The sequence below is a fragment of the Anabrus simplex genome, chromosome 6, assembly GCF_040414725.1.
Source record: "Anabrus simplex isolate iqAnaSimp1 chromosome 6, ASM4041472v1, whole genome shotgun sequence".
Classification (NCBI taxonomy): Eukaryota; Metazoa; Arthropoda; class Insecta; order Orthoptera; family Tettigoniidae; genus Anabrus; species Anabrus simplex.
In genome coordinates, this window is record NC_090270.1 from 224,446,302 (window position 1) to 224,467,012 (window position 20,711).

The 20,711-nt window shown below is 36.6% G+C and overlaps 1 protein-coding gene across 2 annotated transcripts in view; it reads left to right on the top strand.

Moving 5' to 3' along the window:
- LOC136876354 (serine/threonine-protein kinase Sgk1) overlaps positions 1-20,711 on the top strand; it is a 184,181-nt gene that overhangs the window by 61,305 nt on the left and 102,165 nt on the right. For both annotated transcript variants that reach the window (XM_067150230.2, XM_068228388.1), the window contains exons 4-5: positions 6,050-6,186; positions 14,725-14,862. In XM_067150230.2, coding sequence (XP_067006331.2) covers positions 6,050-6,186; positions 14,725-14,862 — 275 coding nt within the window. The remainder of the gene's footprint in view (positions 1-6,049; positions 6,187-14,724; positions 14,863-20,711) is intronic.

Sequence of the window (20,711 nt, forward strand, 5' to 3'; positions counted from 1 at the left end):
TCTGGACAATTTCTTTATCCTTCATAGATACATGTCTGTTTCATGGTAGATTCCCTATCCTGGGTAAATGCTGTGTAAGAAAGGTCTTCAAAGTTATGAAAAATAGTGATTCATGATGGTTATTCATCAACTCATGTATAGAAAGACAGGAATATGAACACACAACAGGATAACACCATGGCAGGTTAGTCTGGGAAGAGGTGAGCAACGACAACAGGACCAAGACAGTCTCTCTCTTTTCATACACTGCCATCTTTTCACATAGATGGGTCCTCTCTTCATTAATCTTAGTTCTACATCCATTTCTTCTCAGACTCTGACTAGCTCATTTCTACTCTCCAGCTTCGTGAGCATGGTGGGTTTCATCGTTCATTGAAGGACCACCTTCACAGATCTTGACTTGAGAAGTGTGGAATAAGAAGGAAGCTCGACAAAGACAGGATTATTTTTTTGGAAATACTGTACTAATACTTTTTTACAGATATGTTATAGTGTAATATATTGAACTTGTGTGTTCGACAGACTGAAAAGCTTTTAAGTTGCATTTATTCTTTTCAGTGATCCTTCTTTCTCTCAGTTGTTTAACTAATGTCCGAGTATCGTGAACTCATGCTAAGTGTATTAAATCTTGAATGTGTTAGGCCTGTACAAAGTTTCTAAACTTTTGTTGTGGTTTCCTTTCTGAATGCTTTTCATTGAGTGAGTCATTTTGAAAACACTATATTGCCATATCAGTACAAGGCTACAGTATCTGAATTAATTAGATTATTGAAAAATGGAGTTTGAAATTTTCTGAAGATTATAATCAATGCCGGTGAAAAACTCTGACAAATGCAGATATCATGGTTTTGCACTGAAGGTGAATGAATTCTCCAGTGAATTTTCCAGTGTAAAACCAGTGCATCTGCAAATGATTCTGTTTTGCTTTGAGCATAAAAATTACTCCAATGTAAAACAAATTAACTTCAAGAGCCTAATGCTATAAATTTAGCAATTTTTTCACACTTACATTGAAGTCCACACTAAAATACACCATCTGGTGTAAAAAGAGCAAATGGTTTAGCATTGGATTGACATTTTTTTCAGGAGGCACACAAACTGAATAGCACATATCAAATTACATAACCACACACTAATTTACATTGTTTAGCTACCATCCGAGATAAACCAGTCCACTGTGTATCACCCTGAAGTTCTGTAATTCAAATCTCAATGGTTGTGAAGACATATTGGGTTTTCAGAATGAATGAATGAATAATTAGTCATTTGGAGGCATATATTGACTGTTATTTTTGGAAACCATAGGTCACAGAACATTTTTGATTATTAACTCAGTAATCAATGTTGCAAAACTATTTGAGGCATTTTTCATTAATATTTTCAAACAATTTTGATGTATTGGGCATCTGTTTCACCACAATCTCTGTGGGTCACAGTCTACAGGAATAGTCTTTCATTAAACGTTTCATTACTGTCAGGAATATACTGTACGATGTAGAGATTCCGAGTTTTCTTTGAGTTTATGTTGACCTTGTCTCCATAAGTATGTTCTTGCGGTAATGTATGGACTGTGTGGGAATGAATCACCTGGAAATTGAATGTTTACTTGTCGTCAGTAGTGTTCCTTGTGTACAAAACTCCTGGATACAGAAGTGTGTAACAGAAGTGATGGTACTGCTTCTCAGTTCATGACAGTTTCTTTTTCAAGAAACCTTCAGCTGTTAGTTAATTTATGACTGTTAGATTCTTCAGTCTGCTGAAATGACCTGTAAAAGAAAACAATTTATGGTAACAGAACTATATCTGAAAAAGAAACAACTTAATGAAAATAGAATGACACGTTTCATTCTTGAAAGATCATCATCTATCAAATCACATTCAAAATATTAAGAAATTTATAAGCATTTGTTTATTTTTATTTAAATCCTTAAAAAGTTTGAAATTTAGAACTTGTCTTAATGAAGTCCTCTCTTTTCTCCACTCTAGCATAGAATGAGAGTTGTTGCTATTATGCAGTTGACATGAGTCCAACTGGCTAGTCAGTCCATTGACCTTCTACCATGCCCCGGCCTGGCTAGGTTAATGACAGATTGTATTTTATTTTTAGTGCTCATCGTTTTCTTCTTCTCCTTCTTCTTTTTAAAATTGTTTTGCAAACTTTGCAGGGGTTCTGAATGAGCATTAATGGGCTGCCTGTTATACAGATAATTAGACCTGTGCAATAATGAACTGGCTATACCTTTGTACTCTATCTTTAAAAGACAGTGTTGTTATTCTCATTTTCACACATTCATTCATCACATTTTCAGTAAACTTTCATGATAATACTGTGTGTGTAAATGTATTTTGATTTGTTAATCTATAACCCTAATATACCATGTAAAATAAGGTTCTTTTCTGTATGGGAAATTCAAAGACAGATATCACGAGCCTGAGAACAAAATACGGTAAAATTGACCAGGTCTCGTACTTTAAATACCTCGGAGAATTCACCGAACCGACAGGCCTTGAGAAGATCTCACAGCAAAACCGTCTCCAAAAAGTCAAGAAGGCATTAGGGTTAGTTCAAGACATCTACAACAAAAAATGCATGTCAAGACAGACAAAAATTCGGCATTACAACACAGTCATAAAACCTTTACGCAAGTGAAACATTGTCACTTAACAGTAAACAAGAATTAGAAGAAATAAAAAAGCAAGAGAGGAAGATCATCAGGAAAATCCTAGGAGCAAGATATACCCAAGATGGTTACAGGCTACAATCAATCAAAACAACAGAAAAAGTTTCAAACATTGAAATTGACATTAAGAAAAGACGAATGAAATTCTTTGGACACCTCACAAGATTACCAGAAAATCGACTGTCAAAAAGAATATTAAATTATGTTAGCTCACTTAAGAATTCAACACCTTGCCTGGACGAACTTCGAAAGGACCTCAAACACGCAAACATATGTGCAACAGACATTTTAGAAAGAGACACCTTCAGACACAGTCAACAAGTGGGAAGTTACATCAGAGCAACCAAAGCAAAAACAGTGCAGACCGAAATGGTCGGAAGAACGTAAACAAGCCTTCTCAGAGAGAATGAAAGCCTGTTTGAAGAACAAGAAGAACCCAAAGAAAGCTTGATTGAGTTGTTTGCTTAACGTCTTCCATTATTGGGAGAATACGCTAATAATAATAATAATAATAATAATAATAATCGGGTAATTTTCTGTTACGCTTACATCAACGCTCTTGGAACAGTACTTGCAGTTTTTTAATTAATATTATTGTTGTTATTATTACTATTATTATAGGTTTTAAAAAAATAATCTGGGGAAATTTAGTTTTGCTTGGCCTGTATATGTGGTGTTACAGTTTGTTACTTGACATTTGAGTCCGTTGAAATTAAGATTAAGCTACCATTATTATTTATCATTATTATTATTATTATTATTATTATTATTATTATTATTATTATAAATTAATTTTTAATTGAGTTTATTCTTTTTCATTGTTATGAAGGTAATCCCAAAAATAAGATCTCCTATTTTTTTAATAGATACATAGACCTGTTTATTTCCACAATGGTTTACATCATTTTGCAGCTTGAACATTTAGCTATTTTTCTACATAATCACCATTTCGGTCGATGCATTTTTGTAGACACTATGACAGTTTTTGTATGCCCATGTCATACTAACTCGCCGCCATGCTGTTCAGGAAGTTGTAAGCTGCGCTTCGGGAAACCTTAGGAACCAAAGTGCAGAGATCATCCAGGGTGATCCGCCGATCTTCACGCATTATTTGCTCAACCTTCGCGACTGTCTCGACGGAAATTGATGGTCTCCCACTCCTTTGTTCGTTCGTCGTGAATTTCAGTCCAACCGGCTGCACTTACGAACATTTTTTATATCCATGCACGACTCACTATACACTTCCATCATTTGGTGATGGATTTCAATTGGTTCAGTACATTTTGCATTAAAAAACCGAATAACTGCGCGCACTTCGCAGTTGGCAGAAACATTCAAAAGGAGCTCCATTCTCGACGGCTGCCAAGCCAAGACTGAGGGTCTCAGCACAGCGTGCACATCTTTATATGCGAGCGCAGGAAACACTCTTCACAATATTGTGACCAACAGCCACACGAACAGAATTCTGTATTTATAATAAAAATAGGAGACCTAATTTTTGGGATTACCCTCATACCATATGTTTTATTTTTCAGGTTGTTTAATTCAAAATTAGTTTTGGCAGACTGAAGAACCTAACAGTTATAAATTTGTTACACTTCCTCACTTACATTCATCCATTTTGCCACTAAACAACAGAAAACAGCTGACTTCACAAAATAGTCTAATTGTATCACTGTGATCAGTGATTCTGGAAAATATGTGGGCTGATTGCAGAAACAGTGTTTAGACAAGACACTGTCTAAAACCGATGTTCAACCGACCGTGTTTAAACACTGCCGAGAACACTGTTTAACCTCAAATGTAAGGAGTGAATCACAATCAGAGGTTATGTACTATGAAACATGTAATTTGTATTATGTTGAGACGATTGGGTCTTCTGCTGCAAAATCGCAATAATTCATTTGAAATGTACGAGGAGGTACAGCTTAAAATAAGATTTCCCTATTCAAGAGACTTGTTTTTTGAGACTGACCAAAAGGCAGTCTAGTAACTGTCAACTTGACTACAAGTTCTTGTCAACCCATGTATTATATTATACGTGGGATAATTTCTATGGAATTACAGGACACTTCGACTACTTACATGTCAGAATTACTTGTCTCAATCGTCAGAGGGCTGTCACATACATCAACTTACTGCCAAGTAAGCACACATAATAGTGACAACTAAAAAGTAGGTCGTATGTGTTTTTTAAAATAATCATCACGCTAATTCAGATAGGTTTTCTGCAACTATGAGACAGGAAAAGGCAAGTGGTAGTGAGGGTGGTGATTATTGTTTAAAGAGGAGGACTGCAGAAAAGGCCATATTAACAGCCCTAGTATTTGCCTGGTGTAAAAATAGGGAATGCCTTTGCTGGCAGGACCTAGTGTTTACAGTGCACTATGTCTTCTGGTATAGGCTAGAGCAATTTTGTTACTTTCATAGATCTGTCTCATGTCTTATCCTGGGCTTGGACAATATGAAAGTGACTGAGGTATGAGCGATGCTAGTAGTGCCAATCCTTATGCAACCAGTCTCTGCTGTGAATGGTGTGAGAATGTTGCTCATAGTGTCGGTTGGTGTATGCATTTCAGTGGGCTTGGCAGACTGATATGTAATAGCAACTCTGGCTTGGTGAGGAAAGCAATGAGAAACTACCTCACTCCTCATTTCCTTAGTACGCCTCTTCAGTGATGTCTAGGCCATCTGTGACAGCTGATGGCAGAGCTGTTGAGGATCCCACCAGCGGAATTGCTGACGGACTGAACATACATACAAAAATAGGGAAACTATTGAAAACAATCTTCAGGGCTGCCGATGATGCGTTTCGAACCTATGATCTCCAGAATGGCAGCTACATCTATATGGCCCGTACAACTTACTCAGTTACACAGTACTATTGTTTCGTCTTCCCTCTGTAGAAGCTATTTATGAGTATATTACTCTCACTGTACCAACACTATAATGAAAGCTATATTTCCTCGTGCGGTGGCGTGTCTCTTTAGTGTCAATAATATTATATTTAATTTCCACTGAAAGCAATATTCTTATCTGTGGGCAAGTCATGCTCATGCTTATCCGTGGACATGCAGCATTTTCCAACGCATGAAAGAATGTCTTTCAAACTACACATCTGTGTTCAAAACACATTTCTCCCAAGAAGCAGACTTGCAATGTTTTCAAAATTACCAATTCCTTTCTACTTCAAGGTTAAAAATGAATCTTATAATCACATTGAAATCTGTATACAGTCGACAGCAAATTATTTAATTTTAATAAAATTAAAATAACATGCAATCATAATGTGAGATAACTATTGTAATTTATAGAATGCTGTATGTCATAAAATTGGGAGTCCTGTTGATTTTGTTATGTATTTATAGGTGCCTCAGCCACAGCTAAAACTTCCAGGAAAGAAACTATTTGGAAATAATCTGGACCCAAGTTTTGTTCAGTCACGCCGAGAGGGTCTTGATGGATTCATCAAACAAGTGATGAACGACAGTCGGCTTGTACAGTTGTAAGTATACCTGAGAAAAATTGTAACATAATTTTATAAAATTTGAATGCGACCTCCTTTCAGTTTTTTTCCTTTTTCTCGCAAGTTATGAATTCAAGAGAGAAATTTATAAAAATATTGTTTGTATAATTATAAAGTTCATCAGTTTAAAACAGGGTGTAAAAAATCAAAATCTATGATTTTTTTATTTAAATCAGATTTTTTAAATTTAAATCAGATGTGATTTTTTCAATTTTACATTTTTACTAATTATTTGGTATTATTTTCAGTTTTGTGTATGCTTCATTATTTATTTAGTACCTAAGATGAATAATGAAGGATCAGTCTACATTTTGTGGTTTTAACAATACTGTATTTTGTCGTCTTCTTCTTCCAATGTGCTTTACATCGCACTGACACATATCTGATGGCGACAGTATTCTGAATTGGGGTGTGGTATATTAAAATATAGTTTTAAACCAGGTTTTCTGTCTCATAACATTCTTTAAAAAAAACATGAACTAGAATGTATTCTTTACACCAAGCCTCTTTCTAAACTAGTTCATCTTCAGTCACATTTATAGCTTCCTTAAGTGCTTATACAAAAACACAAGCTTGGAAGCTTTGTCTACATCAAGTCTATTTTTTAACTTTGAATGAACAACACCAAATGTAGAAAACACACATTCTACACCTGTGGATGGTGCGCTACCTGTTAAGAGATTCATAACTTTGTCTTTTACCAGCATACCATTGACATTTTCTTGAGACTTCCACCACAGCAAAGAAGACACACCTTGCACTACTACATTGGTGAGCATCATTGGAATGAGATTTTGTTTGATATTTCACAAGTATGATAGAAATGAAGTTCCCGCATATTTTTCCTGGGTAAATTGAAATGCACATTCATGCTCAAATGGACGTAAAATATATTCTGAGTTGTTTAATACTGAATGAACAATGAAAGCCAGAAAATGTGGTGTAGCCAATGCTTGATAATAACATTCTTCAGACATCTTAGTTTTTGTGTCATTAATTCCAGATTTCCTTAAATCACTTGTAATTCCTTCAAGTGTTACTTTAGGTTTTTTTTCCTCTCTCCACAATTTCACTATTTGTCCAATGGTAGTCACTTCTTTGGATTACATCAGGAGCCAGTGTTATTGGAGTTTACACATTTAAAATGTCTTCAGCATTTCGCTCTAAAATGAATGTCACAAACCATTCTCTTAATGGAATTTTGAATCTTGTTTTCTATTTTCTTCATGAATCTTCACAAGTAGTGGCCAGTTTTTAATGTAAGATTTAAGGCAGTCAGACAATGAATTCCATCAAAATTCCTGAAGCAGGATTGATTGTCCTTCACTCATAAATTTTGTTTTACCGGGCATGTTGGCCGTGCGGTTAGGGGCGCATAGCTGTGAGCTTGCATCCAGGAGATAGTGAGTTTGAACCTCACTGTCGGCAGCCCAGGAGATAGTTTTCCGTGGTTTCCCATTTTCACACCAGGCTGTACCTTAATTAAGGCCACGGCTGCTTCCTTCCCACTCCTAGCCCTTTCCTGTCCCATTATCGTCATAAGACCTATCTGTATTGGTTCGACATAAAGCCAGTTGTAAATTTTGCATTGGCAAAATGATAATTGCAGAAGTATTTCACAATTTCTATTACATGTTCCTTTATGTTTGAAGTGTCCTTGGTAAGATCCTGGGAGAGAAAATTCAAAATATGAGTAGAGCAGCTATATGTAATTACATCAATATCTTCCCTTTCTTTCAGAGCACTCCTCATTTTTGCCATATTGTTTACATTGTCTGTAATGAAACTTCTCACATTTTACTTTAATTTGCTGTCACAACTTTTTATTGAATTTATTGTAAGTTCAGCTAAGTAGGCACATGTGTGGGGATGCCCTGATGTATCAACTGTTTTGAACAGATGTATGTCCTTGTTTTCAGTAGTCACTGTAACACACACAATGGGCTCGTTATGCACATTTGATTATCTATCTAAGCTCATACAAAATGTATTCTCAAATAAATCCTTGAAACACTCTTTTATCACTTTGATAAATTTCTTCAAGAAGGGCTCCAGCTACTGCAGCATTTGATAAGTCCTCTTTTTTGTTTTTACTAGTTCGGACAGCAAAGTGACTAATCAGTCTTTGCTTGATTATTAGAGAGGATCCTTCAGTGGATAGCTGATTTGTAACTAATGATCTTTTGTTTTGATGCTGAAGGTGAAACTACTGGATCTGCCTCAATTTTGAACTTCATTGCAAGACATTGCAGTATCAATATTTTTTTAAGAATTGTCTTTTGTGCTGTTGCATGTCTGAATATGCAACTTCATTCTGTGACTAATCCCTGTATTTCTAAACTGCGTGATTTGCATATTCGTGCTGACCATACAACACCTCGTAATCTACAGGCCTTCGGGCTGAGCAGCGGTCGCTTCAAGGGCTGTAGTGCCATGGGGTTTTGGTTTGGTTTTTATGATTTGCATATACTTCTCGTTTCTTTTTCACTTGAAGTGGGAAGGTTTTTACATCTCCCAGTTTTTGGTCTGCTTTACTCATTTTAAGTTAAAAAGCAAATTTCTTGTGGCACAAGTACAATAGCGACTCTGCTAGAAAATTACTACGAAACTCTTATCTCAATGAACTGGGAGACACTGGGCGAGTTGGCCATGCAATTAGGGAGCCAAGCTTTGGGCTTGCAACTGGGAGATAGTGGGTTTGAACCCCAATGTCGGCAGCCCTGAAGATGAATTTTCATGGTTTCCCATTTTCACACCAGGCAAATGTTGGGGCTGTACTTTAATTAAGGCCAAAGCCACTTCCTTCCCACTCTGAGGCCTTTTCTATTCCATAATCGCCATAAGACCTACCTGTCTGGGTGCAACGTAAAGCGAATTTAAGTAGAAAAGGACTTTTATTAGGAATCCACCTAATCAACACTGCGTAACACTGTACACAAAGTCTTATCCTATCTCATAATTAGTAGTACTAGTTTCAGTCAGTGTGTGACCATCTTCAGCTACATATGTAAAGCGATTTAAAAACTAAACATAACACACACAAACAGTAATATGACATACAAAATCTAATTTTTTTGTGAACTTCTTTACAGTGTCATCTTTGGTATAGTCTCTCTTGATTTAGAATAAGAAAAACATCCATATTGTGCTATCGTTGAAGCTTCTTGGAATTTGTCCTATGAATTATGAATACACTTTAAAAAATCTAAGAAGCTCTGATTGTCTTGATAGACAAGTAATCTCAGTTTTTTCAAACTTTTAGTCAATAAAAAAGTATGAAACATTCTTGACTTAAAATAAACACAAGCAAACTTGTTTACAATTAAGTTGTTGGTGAATTATCAAATGATGTAGTACACTTGGTAAGTCAAATTTACGTTGAAAAAGACTATTTTTGACACCACTGCCACTTGGTTGTTATATTGAAGAAATTGCCGATTGGGCCTTACAAGAGGGAAAGTATCCTTACGTCAGAATAGAAACCTAGTGAAATTGGGGAATCAAGGTGTTTGATCCAAAAGTTCCAGGCAATATTGACAGAAAAGGAAAGGGCTCTCCCTCTCGTCTGTGATGACTTGTGTGACACACAGGTGGAATGTTTGTAGTCTACACTGGGGCATTATTTAAAGTAAAATTTAAGATAAAAGTGATCTATGAAGTGTTTGGGGTGACAATTAGAAAGGAGTATCTAAAATTGCAGAAGGTGGCAAATTCTCCCGAAAGTAGTAAAACTGAGTGGCCAGTGTTATTAACGGCTTCCATATGCATTTCGTTTTAAGATACGCAGTCAAAGTTAAACAGGTACATTTGACAAAATTCCCCAATATTCCCATTGTGATTTACCACACTATTTTGTGTCTTCCACATTATTTAGTTTGCCAAAGAATTCTGGTCACCTTAGTGTATCAAACACAATTTAAATTACAGGTGCATGTGCTGCCACAGATTTGCTGCTAAAGATATTTGTATTGTAAGGTGGGACTTCTGTGAACTCTTTTATAAGTTCAAGCTGACAGGCTGAGAGGTTAGTGAATGAGTTGAGTACAGTAAAACCTCGTTAATTCAAAGTCGTTGGGACGCAAAAATCGGACTTCGAATTACGTCATTTTGAATTAACCGCCAACACGTACTTCGGAAATGCCAGCCCTTGCGGCGTCACATACAATTAACCTTGATTCACAGTTTAAAGCCCTCAAATGCCATGAAAAAATCCAGCAAGGTGCTTTTACAGTATAACTCACCGGCAAACATAACCTCAAGCAATGAAATCAAAAGAAAGAAAACTTGATTCGAAGATGAGGAGAAATTTATACTGGCTCCCCAGTGCAAGTGCTTTATTAATTGGATTATTGTACTGTATGCATTTTAGATGCCTTGTGCTTCTCTTTGCTGCACGGAATGAACCCGATGCCCTTAAAACATGGTGCTTACCAAACTTTCCTATGACGAGAGGAGAAAGTCTCTCGCTTCAGTCCACATTACAACAGTACAGTGACTATACTTGTATGATTTCCCGCCATGGCACTTCTAAGACCCATTAATGCATGCAATCACCTTGATTCTCAGTTTAAACTTTTCAAATGCCATGGAAAATACTATTTGAGAAATTTATCCAACAAGGTGCATTTACATTATTCAAATGATGCACTTGTATAAAACAGTGACAAACATAACCTCATGCAAGGAAAGGAAGAAAAACAAGATTCAAAGACGAGGAATAATTATGCTGGCTCCCTTGTGCAAATGCTTTATCTTTTAGATTACAGTACTGTCTGCATTTTTAGATGCCTTATACTGGCATGGAAAGTGCCTGATGCCCTTAAAACGTGGCTTTTCGAACTTTCCTATGACAGGGGAAGGAAGTCTCTAGCTTCTGTGTGCAGTGTGCACTGCATAGCAACACAATACATTTCCCGGCTGGCAATTCTCTCCTTTAAAACTATAAGTCCGTTTGGCCTCAGCATTTAAAAAAAATAAAACAAACAATGCAGTTTCATTGGCATTGACAATATTTTTGGTGCGTACGAATTGATTGTAGGCTATAAGCCATGCTTTTTTGCCAACTGTCGGCATCGCCAGTGTTCGCGGATTCTACCTCTCTGCACACTGCCTGCTATGTGATATTGTGGCGTTCCTAAAAACGCCGAATACAAAATAATTACAATTCCGCTCGAACACAGCAAATATGAACCACACTGTAGACACGCCAAAGTAGGTGAAAGTGCGCAAAGTTACCCCTTCATATTCCGGAAGACTCGTTCTGTCATGACGTGGAGAAATTTTGAATTTAAATTACTCTGTAAAATACTATTTTATTTTTCAAAATGTAAAGGCAGTTTCGAATTAAAAGTCTGAATTTTGGTAACGGGACAGACATTGTTCTTCGAATTACGAATTATCCGTATTTCGAATTAAACAATTTAAATAGCATGCAAAATTTTAACTCATGTTTCGGGGAACAAGAGCTGCTTCAAATTAGGCGAGATTTTGAATTAACCGATTTTGAATTATCAAGGTTCTACTGTAGTTAGTTAGTCTTGCCTTGTGATGGTGAAGTGAATTATCAGTGTGAGAACTTGTTGATGTTGTACTTGTCAGAATCAACTGTGTGATGGTGAAGTGAATGATCAGTGTGAGGACTTATTGATATCTGTACTTGTCAGAATCGACAGTAAGTTGCTTCAGTAGGTTTCTCTTATTAGTGTTGCAGTGTTATGTATAATTGTGTAGCCATGAAGCGAACTGAGTGGGAACTGTGTGTTGTAAGGAGTAGATTCGGTGACAATAGAGTGGTTTTACAACCAAAAAGTGGACCTATCTCATGTGTTATTTATTTACACAAATAAAGTCGCATTGAGAATGATATTGCTAAACCTGTCCTGAAACTGTGTAAAACAATTACTGAGCCACTACTTTAAAAAATACAGATGTACTCTTATAACTGTGTAAATTTTGTCTAATAATTACACTAATCAACTTGACTTATTTTTTATACTTTTTATAAAATGTTAATAATACACTATGCAGAAGTGGAAAGAGTTACTTACAAAGCCACATGCAGTCCTTCATGTGTATCAAGATTCAATTTATAGAAGCTATCTGCTACATTCTTCTTCCTTACAGTTTATTCCACTTGCTGGCAGCTTCTGCTGTTTTGGCTCTCTGTCTCAACTTGACTCGATGATGTGCCTGGTCAGGATGCAGGCCTGCAATCGTAAGATCTTCATGCTGCGAGTGAAGTCAATGGTGCCTTGGTTGTCCTGTTGACTTTTCTCAACTCAAACAAAGCCAGTCTTTGCCACTGTTCCTGCTTCTGCTTAAAATACCTGTCCATACTATTGTAGACAGCTTTCATCTTTTCAGCAACTGGTGGCACTTCATATCACATGTGGACTTCATCGTTTGTGTTTTGATCCTGAAATGTCAGGCTGGATGTTCACCTGGATTTTTTTTTTTTCAAGACGACAAATCGTTGTTCCACTTGTTTTGACAAGGGCCTGTATTTAGCACCATGGAGGAAACAGTGCAGACTACAGAATGGTATATTTTCAATTTGAGCTGGCTTGGAATCTTCCTGTCAAGTACACCCGCACAATTTAGCCACGCACTAGTCAAGTGGTTCCTGATTTCAGAAGCTATCTGCTATATTCCTTAGTATTATTGAACATGGCACTTAAGCCCCTGTGGGTGGGGGATGTAGACGAAGAATACACCCACATCCCCTGCCTGTCGTAAGAGGTGACTAAAAGGGACCCCAGGGGCTCCCAACTTGGGAGCATGGGTTTATAACCATGGGGCCATCAGCTGAATCCTGGCATTGCTTCCTCTTACTTTTGCCAGGCTCCTCGCTTTAATCTATCCTATCTGACCTTCCTTCGTCAACTCTTGTTCTTTTTCAACCTCGATGGTATTAGAGTATTCGAGGCCTAGGGAGTCTTTCATGTTTACGCCTTTTGTGGCCCTTGTCTTTCTTTGTCTTGTAATTAATTTTTCAAAGTGTCGGATCCCTTCTTTTTCATTTTTCTCTCTCTTTGCACTTTAATTGTGTAAACTTTGTCTAATAATTACACTAACCAACTTGATTTTTTTTAAATACTTCTTATAAATTATTAATAACATACTATGCAGAAGTAGAAAGACTGAAGGGCGTGTGTGGGATGTAGATGAAGAATACACCCACGGCATCCCCTGCCTGTCATAAGAGGAGACTAAAAGTGGCGACCAAGGGATGATGATATTAGAACCATGAGAATACTGTGATTAGTATCATCACATGTGGAACTTCAAGGGTCGACGTTACTTGCGACTAGTACCACCATTACGCGATGAACACCATAAGTCGACTTTCCTACTATATGTGCCTGGTTGTGCTCCCTTTTAGAGCAATAATCACTACTGCCTAAGGAACGCAAAACAGTATGGCCTCCTACCGGGTCTGTGGTTAGTATCAACATGGCAGGGTTACTATGGGAGTAGTACCATTATATGAAGAACACCATGGGTCTGTGTTGCCTGATGGGTGGTGCCATAATGTGTGATACACCGTGTACATTGCCTATGATTAGTACCACTATGTGAGCAACACCATGAGTATACGTGGCCTGTGATTAGTTCCACTAAGTGAGGAACAGTCCGGCCCCGTGGTGTAGAGGGCAACGTGTCTGCCTGTCACCCGGCGGCCCCGGGTTCGATTCCTGGCTGGGTCAGGGTTTTTTAATTGTACATGATTAATATCCTTGGCCTGGGGACTGTGTTTTGGTGTCATCCTTAATGTTCCTTTCCTCACATTCAACACTTTACACTTCCACAGTTTCCAAATACACGCAGGTTCATAACATGTGGTGCAAAGAAGGGGCAAAATATCTTAGGTCGATGCCCCGAATAAATAGCATTTCTGTGTTTAAGAAAAAATTAGGAACACCACGGGAATTCCGGCGCCCGTGATCATTCCCACCATGTGTGGTACCCTTATGTGGAAAAACTATGGGTTTGCATTACTTGTGATTGATGCCATTGTGTGTGACATACCATGGGTCTACATTACCTGTGATTAGTACCACCATGTGAGAAACACCACGAGTCTATGTTACCCGTGATTAGTATCACTGTAGAAGGAACACCATCGTTCTGCTATACTGGTGATTAGTACCATTGTGAGGGGCCGGTGACCTGGATTTTGGACTGCTTTAGATAATAAACATCATCCCAGTAATTAAGGCATTGTAAATTTGATCCACTGATTGTTTTTATTTTACGATCACTTTTTTCATTATCATTCGTTTTAGATTCTAGTTAGTGGACACATTTTGAAGTTTTAATTTTAATTTCGTTGCACCTTGTGCCATTAGGGGCCAATGACCTAGCTGTTAGGTCTCTTTAAATAACAATCATCATCATAATGATCATCATCAACAACAACATGGCACTTTAAAACCTCTGATTGTGAACAAGGAAAGTTTTTGAATTTGTATGCTGTTATATATTGATATTTGTTTATAATGAAACTATTTTGTGCAGGCCTGAGGTGCGGGAGTTCTTCCAATTGGATCGTCGCAAGCTGAGCTCTGAGGAGGGTAGTGTGGAGGAAGGTGATGAAAGTGGAGGAACTGAAGCTAGACGTGAGAAGGTGAATCTTGGTCCTTCTGAGAGGGCTCAGTGAGTGTTGTCTTGAAGTGCAAATTAAGTATGCTGTATTTTTGTGTTCTTAGAAACCACTGAACAATATATGTACACTACTGTATATACATGAACCTATAGCTCGGCTCCATGGCTAAATGGTTAGCATGCTGGCGTTTGGTTCCAGGGGTCTTGAGTTCGATTCCTTACCAGGTCAGGGATTTTTAACCTTAATTGGTTAATGTCAGTGGTTTGGAGGCTGGGTATGTATATCACTTTCAGCATTACAATTCACCACAGCTAGGGTCTCATCCTCACAGATGTGCAAGTAAACTATAGGCATCAACTCGAAAGACCTGTACCAGACCTCTCCAGAGGCCACACACCATTATTATTATTATTATTATTATTATTATCATTTAGATTTTCACGGCCCATGTAACTATGAATATACATACATACATTGTATTATGTATACAATATACATAATGAATTATTATTATTATTATTATTATTATTATTATTATTATTATTATTATTATTATTATTATTATTATTATTATGATTATGATTATTATTGTTGTTGTTGTTATTATTTACGTAGATATCGTGATGTAATTGGTCAATGGCCTGCTCAGTAGAGAACAAACAAAAATAGTCAAAAACTCATTGACCTTCGCAGGAATCATGGCCTAATATCAAAATCTACATATTATTATTTTAAGAGAAAATCACAGATACTCAAAACATGAGAACATCCCGATTACACTGAAGGTGAATGGCAATTAGATCAAGTATTTATGGGTAAATTATATCACAGAGGTATTTATGATGTCAGGGTACTTCGAGGAATAGACATATTATTATTGAATATCCCATTACAAATCCTATTTTACAAGTAGTATATTAGGGCTATAGATAGTGAGACTAAGTTAATACGTGACAATTGAATTAAAATAGAGATGACATAAATGAGGTGGAGAAATTTAACAAACACTTTATAACAGCATCATCTCTGAAATACCATAGTGAGAGGTGCTTGGTATTCTTTATTACACATGTTTAAATGCATTAATAATTCATATCTACTCCTGTTAAAAATTGGACACTCAAATTAAAGATGAACAGTTTGTGGCATTTCACAGGTACAGCTGTAGGGCTTCTGAATACTGATTCCAAACCTCTCGAAGTACGATCCAAACTTTCCATGTCCTGTCAGAAACTGAGTTATAATATGTTCATGTTGCAATAACCTACTTTGTAGTCTGTCTTGAATATTTGGAAAGAACAACTCCCTTGTTAGCCGGCCATTTGTGCTGGTGATCCATTGGTTGTTCCACATATCTTGTAAATACTCCCTCAGTTCCTTTTGTACATGAGACATAGGGGACTTTTCATATATCAACAAGATGTCAGAAGTAGTAGTAGCTGCTTTGGCAAGTTCATCATCTCTCTCATTTCCTTCCACTCCGTCATGACCTCGGGCCCATTTCATACAGATATGGTTACTGTAGCCTAATATGTGTGATCTTATATTAACAGCTACCGGATGAAAGTTATATTTTTCTTGGATTGTTCTCAAAGCTGCCTGAGAGTCACTTAATATTTGCGCAGCACAACTGTGTTTTTTAATACACATAACTGCATGTTGTATAGCGCACAATTCGGCTTGAAATACTGAACATGAGGGAGATAATCTAAATTTTTCAGCATGCACCTCACTGTTATTCTGTAGCACTACAAAAGCACATCCTACCAGCCAGCCATCTTTTTCTTTGCTAATCCGGGATCCATCCGTATAAATATTGTAATGATGTTGTGTGTTGCACACTTTTTGCACAAGATTATTGGCAAATTTACTTGGGTGACCTGCTGTCAATGCATTAGCTTGCAGTTCAGGAGTAACCCTTAAGATCCTATCAGGATACAAAACACCTTTTTTTGTTAATGTAAGCTTAACTTTGGCAATGGCTGTTAAATACAGAGGTGGGATTCCCGCTACAACAAGGGCTGCTTCCGTGGATATTGTGCGGTATGCACGGATAATTCTGAGTACAAAACCTGTTTGAATTTGGGCTACTTTGGCTTGAACCCACTTCCTTTTCAATACATTACAATAAGCAGATGAACCATACAGTAATAATGGTTCCATTGCTCCATGATACATTGTCTTTAATAGTTCTGGATTAAGACCCCATGTCAATCCAGAAGCAATAGTGAAGCCAGACAGCAGTTTGCTAGCTTTGGTAGACAGAGCATTGAAATGAGCTCTAAATGTTAGTTTTCTGTCTAAAACAACACCTAAGTATGACATTTGGTCCACCAATTTTATAACTTGTCCATTCATGTGTACTACAGGTGTTTCAGCTTTCCTCTTCCTCGTAATGGACATACCGCTCTTTTTTTGGGGGGTTGAATTCCAATTTATTTTCAAATCCCCAGTTGTATATTATAGTGAGCGTTGTATTAGCTCGAAAAGTCAAATTTGAAATATCATCACTTTTAAGAGAAGGGCATCATCTGCATAAGCAATTATGTGACAGTCAGTAGGTAATTCCAAAGTCAGTAAATCATCATATAGAATTGTCCAGAATCCTGGACTACATGCAGAACCTTGAGGCCAGCCTTTTGTGACTTTTGTGGTAAATGTAGTACTGCCCATTGTGAGCTTTGGCATTCGATTATTAAAGTAGTTTCTGATTATTATATACAAGTTTCTAGGTCAGGATTTTTTCTTCAGTTGATGTAATATTTTTGGCCACCAAGCATTGTCAAACGCTCCTGAAATATCTAGCGAGATCAGCAGAGCGGTCTTCTTTTCTGCAAATACCTCTTCTATCCATTCGACTACCAGTCGTATTGCATCCTCTGTTGACTTCTGTGCTGTGAACCCAAATTGGTTGTCCTTTAAAAGATTGTTACTGCGGAGGTGAAACATAACTTGATCAATTAATAGCTTTTCTAATATTTTTCCTAACACTGGCAATAGACATCTAGGCCTGTATGATTTTGCACTAGCCTTGTGTGAATAATTTGCTTTTGGAATAATTTTCACTGCAGCCACCTTCCAACAGTCGGGGAACACACCAAGTTTCAGACACATATTAAATATATTCAGAAATAGTTTTGGGCAACACATTTGGATATTTTTTATTATATTGGCTGATATTCTGTCTATTCCTGGGGATTTATTATCACATTGTTTGTTGATTACATGTTGAACTTCTTCAAGTGTAAAGGGAGAATCATTTATCGTGTCTGGTGCAGTTTTTGTGGAATTTCTGACATATTTCTGAAAGTTATTATCTTGTGATTCTTTGGGGAAGAATTTTTTCAAAAGTACCTCTGCTGTTTCTTGAATGGTTGTTGTGAACCCACTCGCTGTTTATAAGGTGGTGATAGTATTATTGAAATTTTCAGGCGTATCATTTTATATACAATGTTCCAAGGGTTACTGGTCTGTTGTGCAGAGCAGAAAGCTTTCCATGCCTCATTTTTGGTTTGAATTATTTTTATTTTAAAATCCAATTTAATTCTATTATAAGCCTCTTCATATTGTCGACGAAGTATTTCACAAGTAGATCGTTTATATCTCCTGTATGATGCTAAGACCCTCTTTCTCATCCGATCTAGTTCCGAGTTCCTCCAGTAATTTTTTGCAAGTTTCTGTGACATTTTCGGAAGATGCGCTTCACAGATGTTATAAATAGTTTGCATAAGGTCATTTATCATTATATTAAGTTGTTTGTTCGTAGTCACTTGTAGCACCTGCTCTGCTATTCTTTCAAGTTTACGAACAGCCATCTGAAAATGAGTCCACTGAACATTTTTTGTTCTAAAAATACGTGTATGGATTGATTAGAACTAACTGTATTTATGTCTGTTTTAATTTTTATAGTAATAAGTCTGTGATCAGAAAGACTAGGAGCTTCACTGACTTCCCATTCCACAATGTGTTTTAAAAATGCACTAAAGGTCGATTCACACATCTTTGGGACGTGACAGCGCTCTCCTAGTCTGTATCCTTCCTTTCCGACATGAATATTTCACGTCTGTTCTCACACTTCAGTTCCGTGCAAAAGTCGGCAATCAAGTGTTCCATGATGAGTTTTTTTAGTGATGATGAACTGTTAATGACAGCTATAATCATGGATGAAGAGGAGAAAGAGAGGAAGAAACAGTGGGTACATCCTATATGGAAACGCAGGGGTAAGGAAGGAGAGTTTTCTACTCTATATAAGTGCTTGAAGGACGACGAAGTAAAATTTCATGGATATACTACATTTGCTTTTTACGTTGGGGCAGAAAGTGTCTTGCCGCGCCAAAGTCGATGCCTACGTACTGCCCCCATCATGCCGTGCTCAGCTTGCCGGTGAGCGAGAGTCTCAAAGGTAGACCGTTCGCTTATCGGCTGTGCAGAAAATTTTACAGGCAGGAATAGATGGACTAGCGACAAATGAAAAGAAGCTAAAATAGGTTTTATACATTTATTAAAAACTATCACTCTTCCAATAAACAATTAAATTTACAAAATCTGGGAATAATTCTTGAAAATCTCTTCTCCTCGTGCTATCGTCTATAAGGAATCTTGATCAAATTAAAGCTCAACGAATGTTCTTGTCTGTAATAATAATAATAATAATAATAATAATAATAATAATAATAATAATAATAATAATAATAATAATAATAATAATAATAATAGGGATCATTAATTTACTATAAATTGGATTGGAAATCAAAATAATATCTGGTATCACTCTCTCAAATAATGATAATTAAATTGCTTAAATTAAAATATTCCTTCTGGATCTCGCTTAATTCTATAAGAAAATGATCATTTTCTTTCCCTTATTAAAATTATTGAAAAATGTTTAATTCAAGAATTTGTGGTTAATAAGTCTTCCTTAGACTTTCCCTTCATCAATCAATTCATTTTTATAATTATTAAGTGACTGAACTTCTCATAATTAATTCTTATTTGATCTCATGTCAACCTAAACGTTGCTCGTTTTTATGCAATAAGTGACTGTACAATAACTATAAATTCAGCCTCGTGACATCAATCCACGGACGTTGCCTTCTCTTATTCAGTTTATTTTAGTGAATAAGATCCTAATCTACCTTAAATTATAATAAAATCTTCTAAAGATTCATAATTCATCAAATCACGGACACGCGAAAATAACGTAAATCGGTCAAAATTTGACGCGCGCAGTGGAGAACATCATCATAAAACCATTCAAGAAAAATCACAAAACACAGAATATAATCAAATCACACATCACACATTCACACACAGGTACACGACAATATTACAATATTATTTACACGGACACTAACCCATTATTATTAGTTTTTGGATTTATTCCAAATTAGGGAAATCATTCTCTAGATGACAATATCATGTACATTCCAGGTGTCGATCTAGGACGTGATAGAGTTGAGGTTATCACTTTTATGCAGAAATTAATTATACAATGATGTACAAGGGAATCCTTTTAAACAGAAATCATCCAAAATAAGCAAGTAAAATACCTACAGCACAGGTCAAAATATTAGAATACGCGCTTACGGTACATGAGTTGCGGCATTTATTCTTATTCTCCTACTATATCGTGGCTCTCGATTAATCTGCGCTCAAGCTCGAAGAAATCGTGTCCAGTGACACATTTCTTCCATAAATGACTCTAATGGATGCATAAATTATCACACAAAATATAATGTCCATCTGCAAGTCATAAACAAATTAATAGCACAGTAAAATATACGTTTAATTCATCATTAGTCCGTCCGGAGGATGCCATGTTCCAGGCCTATTTTACATAAAGTGAGCACACGTTAATTCTTTCCAAGAACAAACCAACATTAAACCCATGACCTTATTC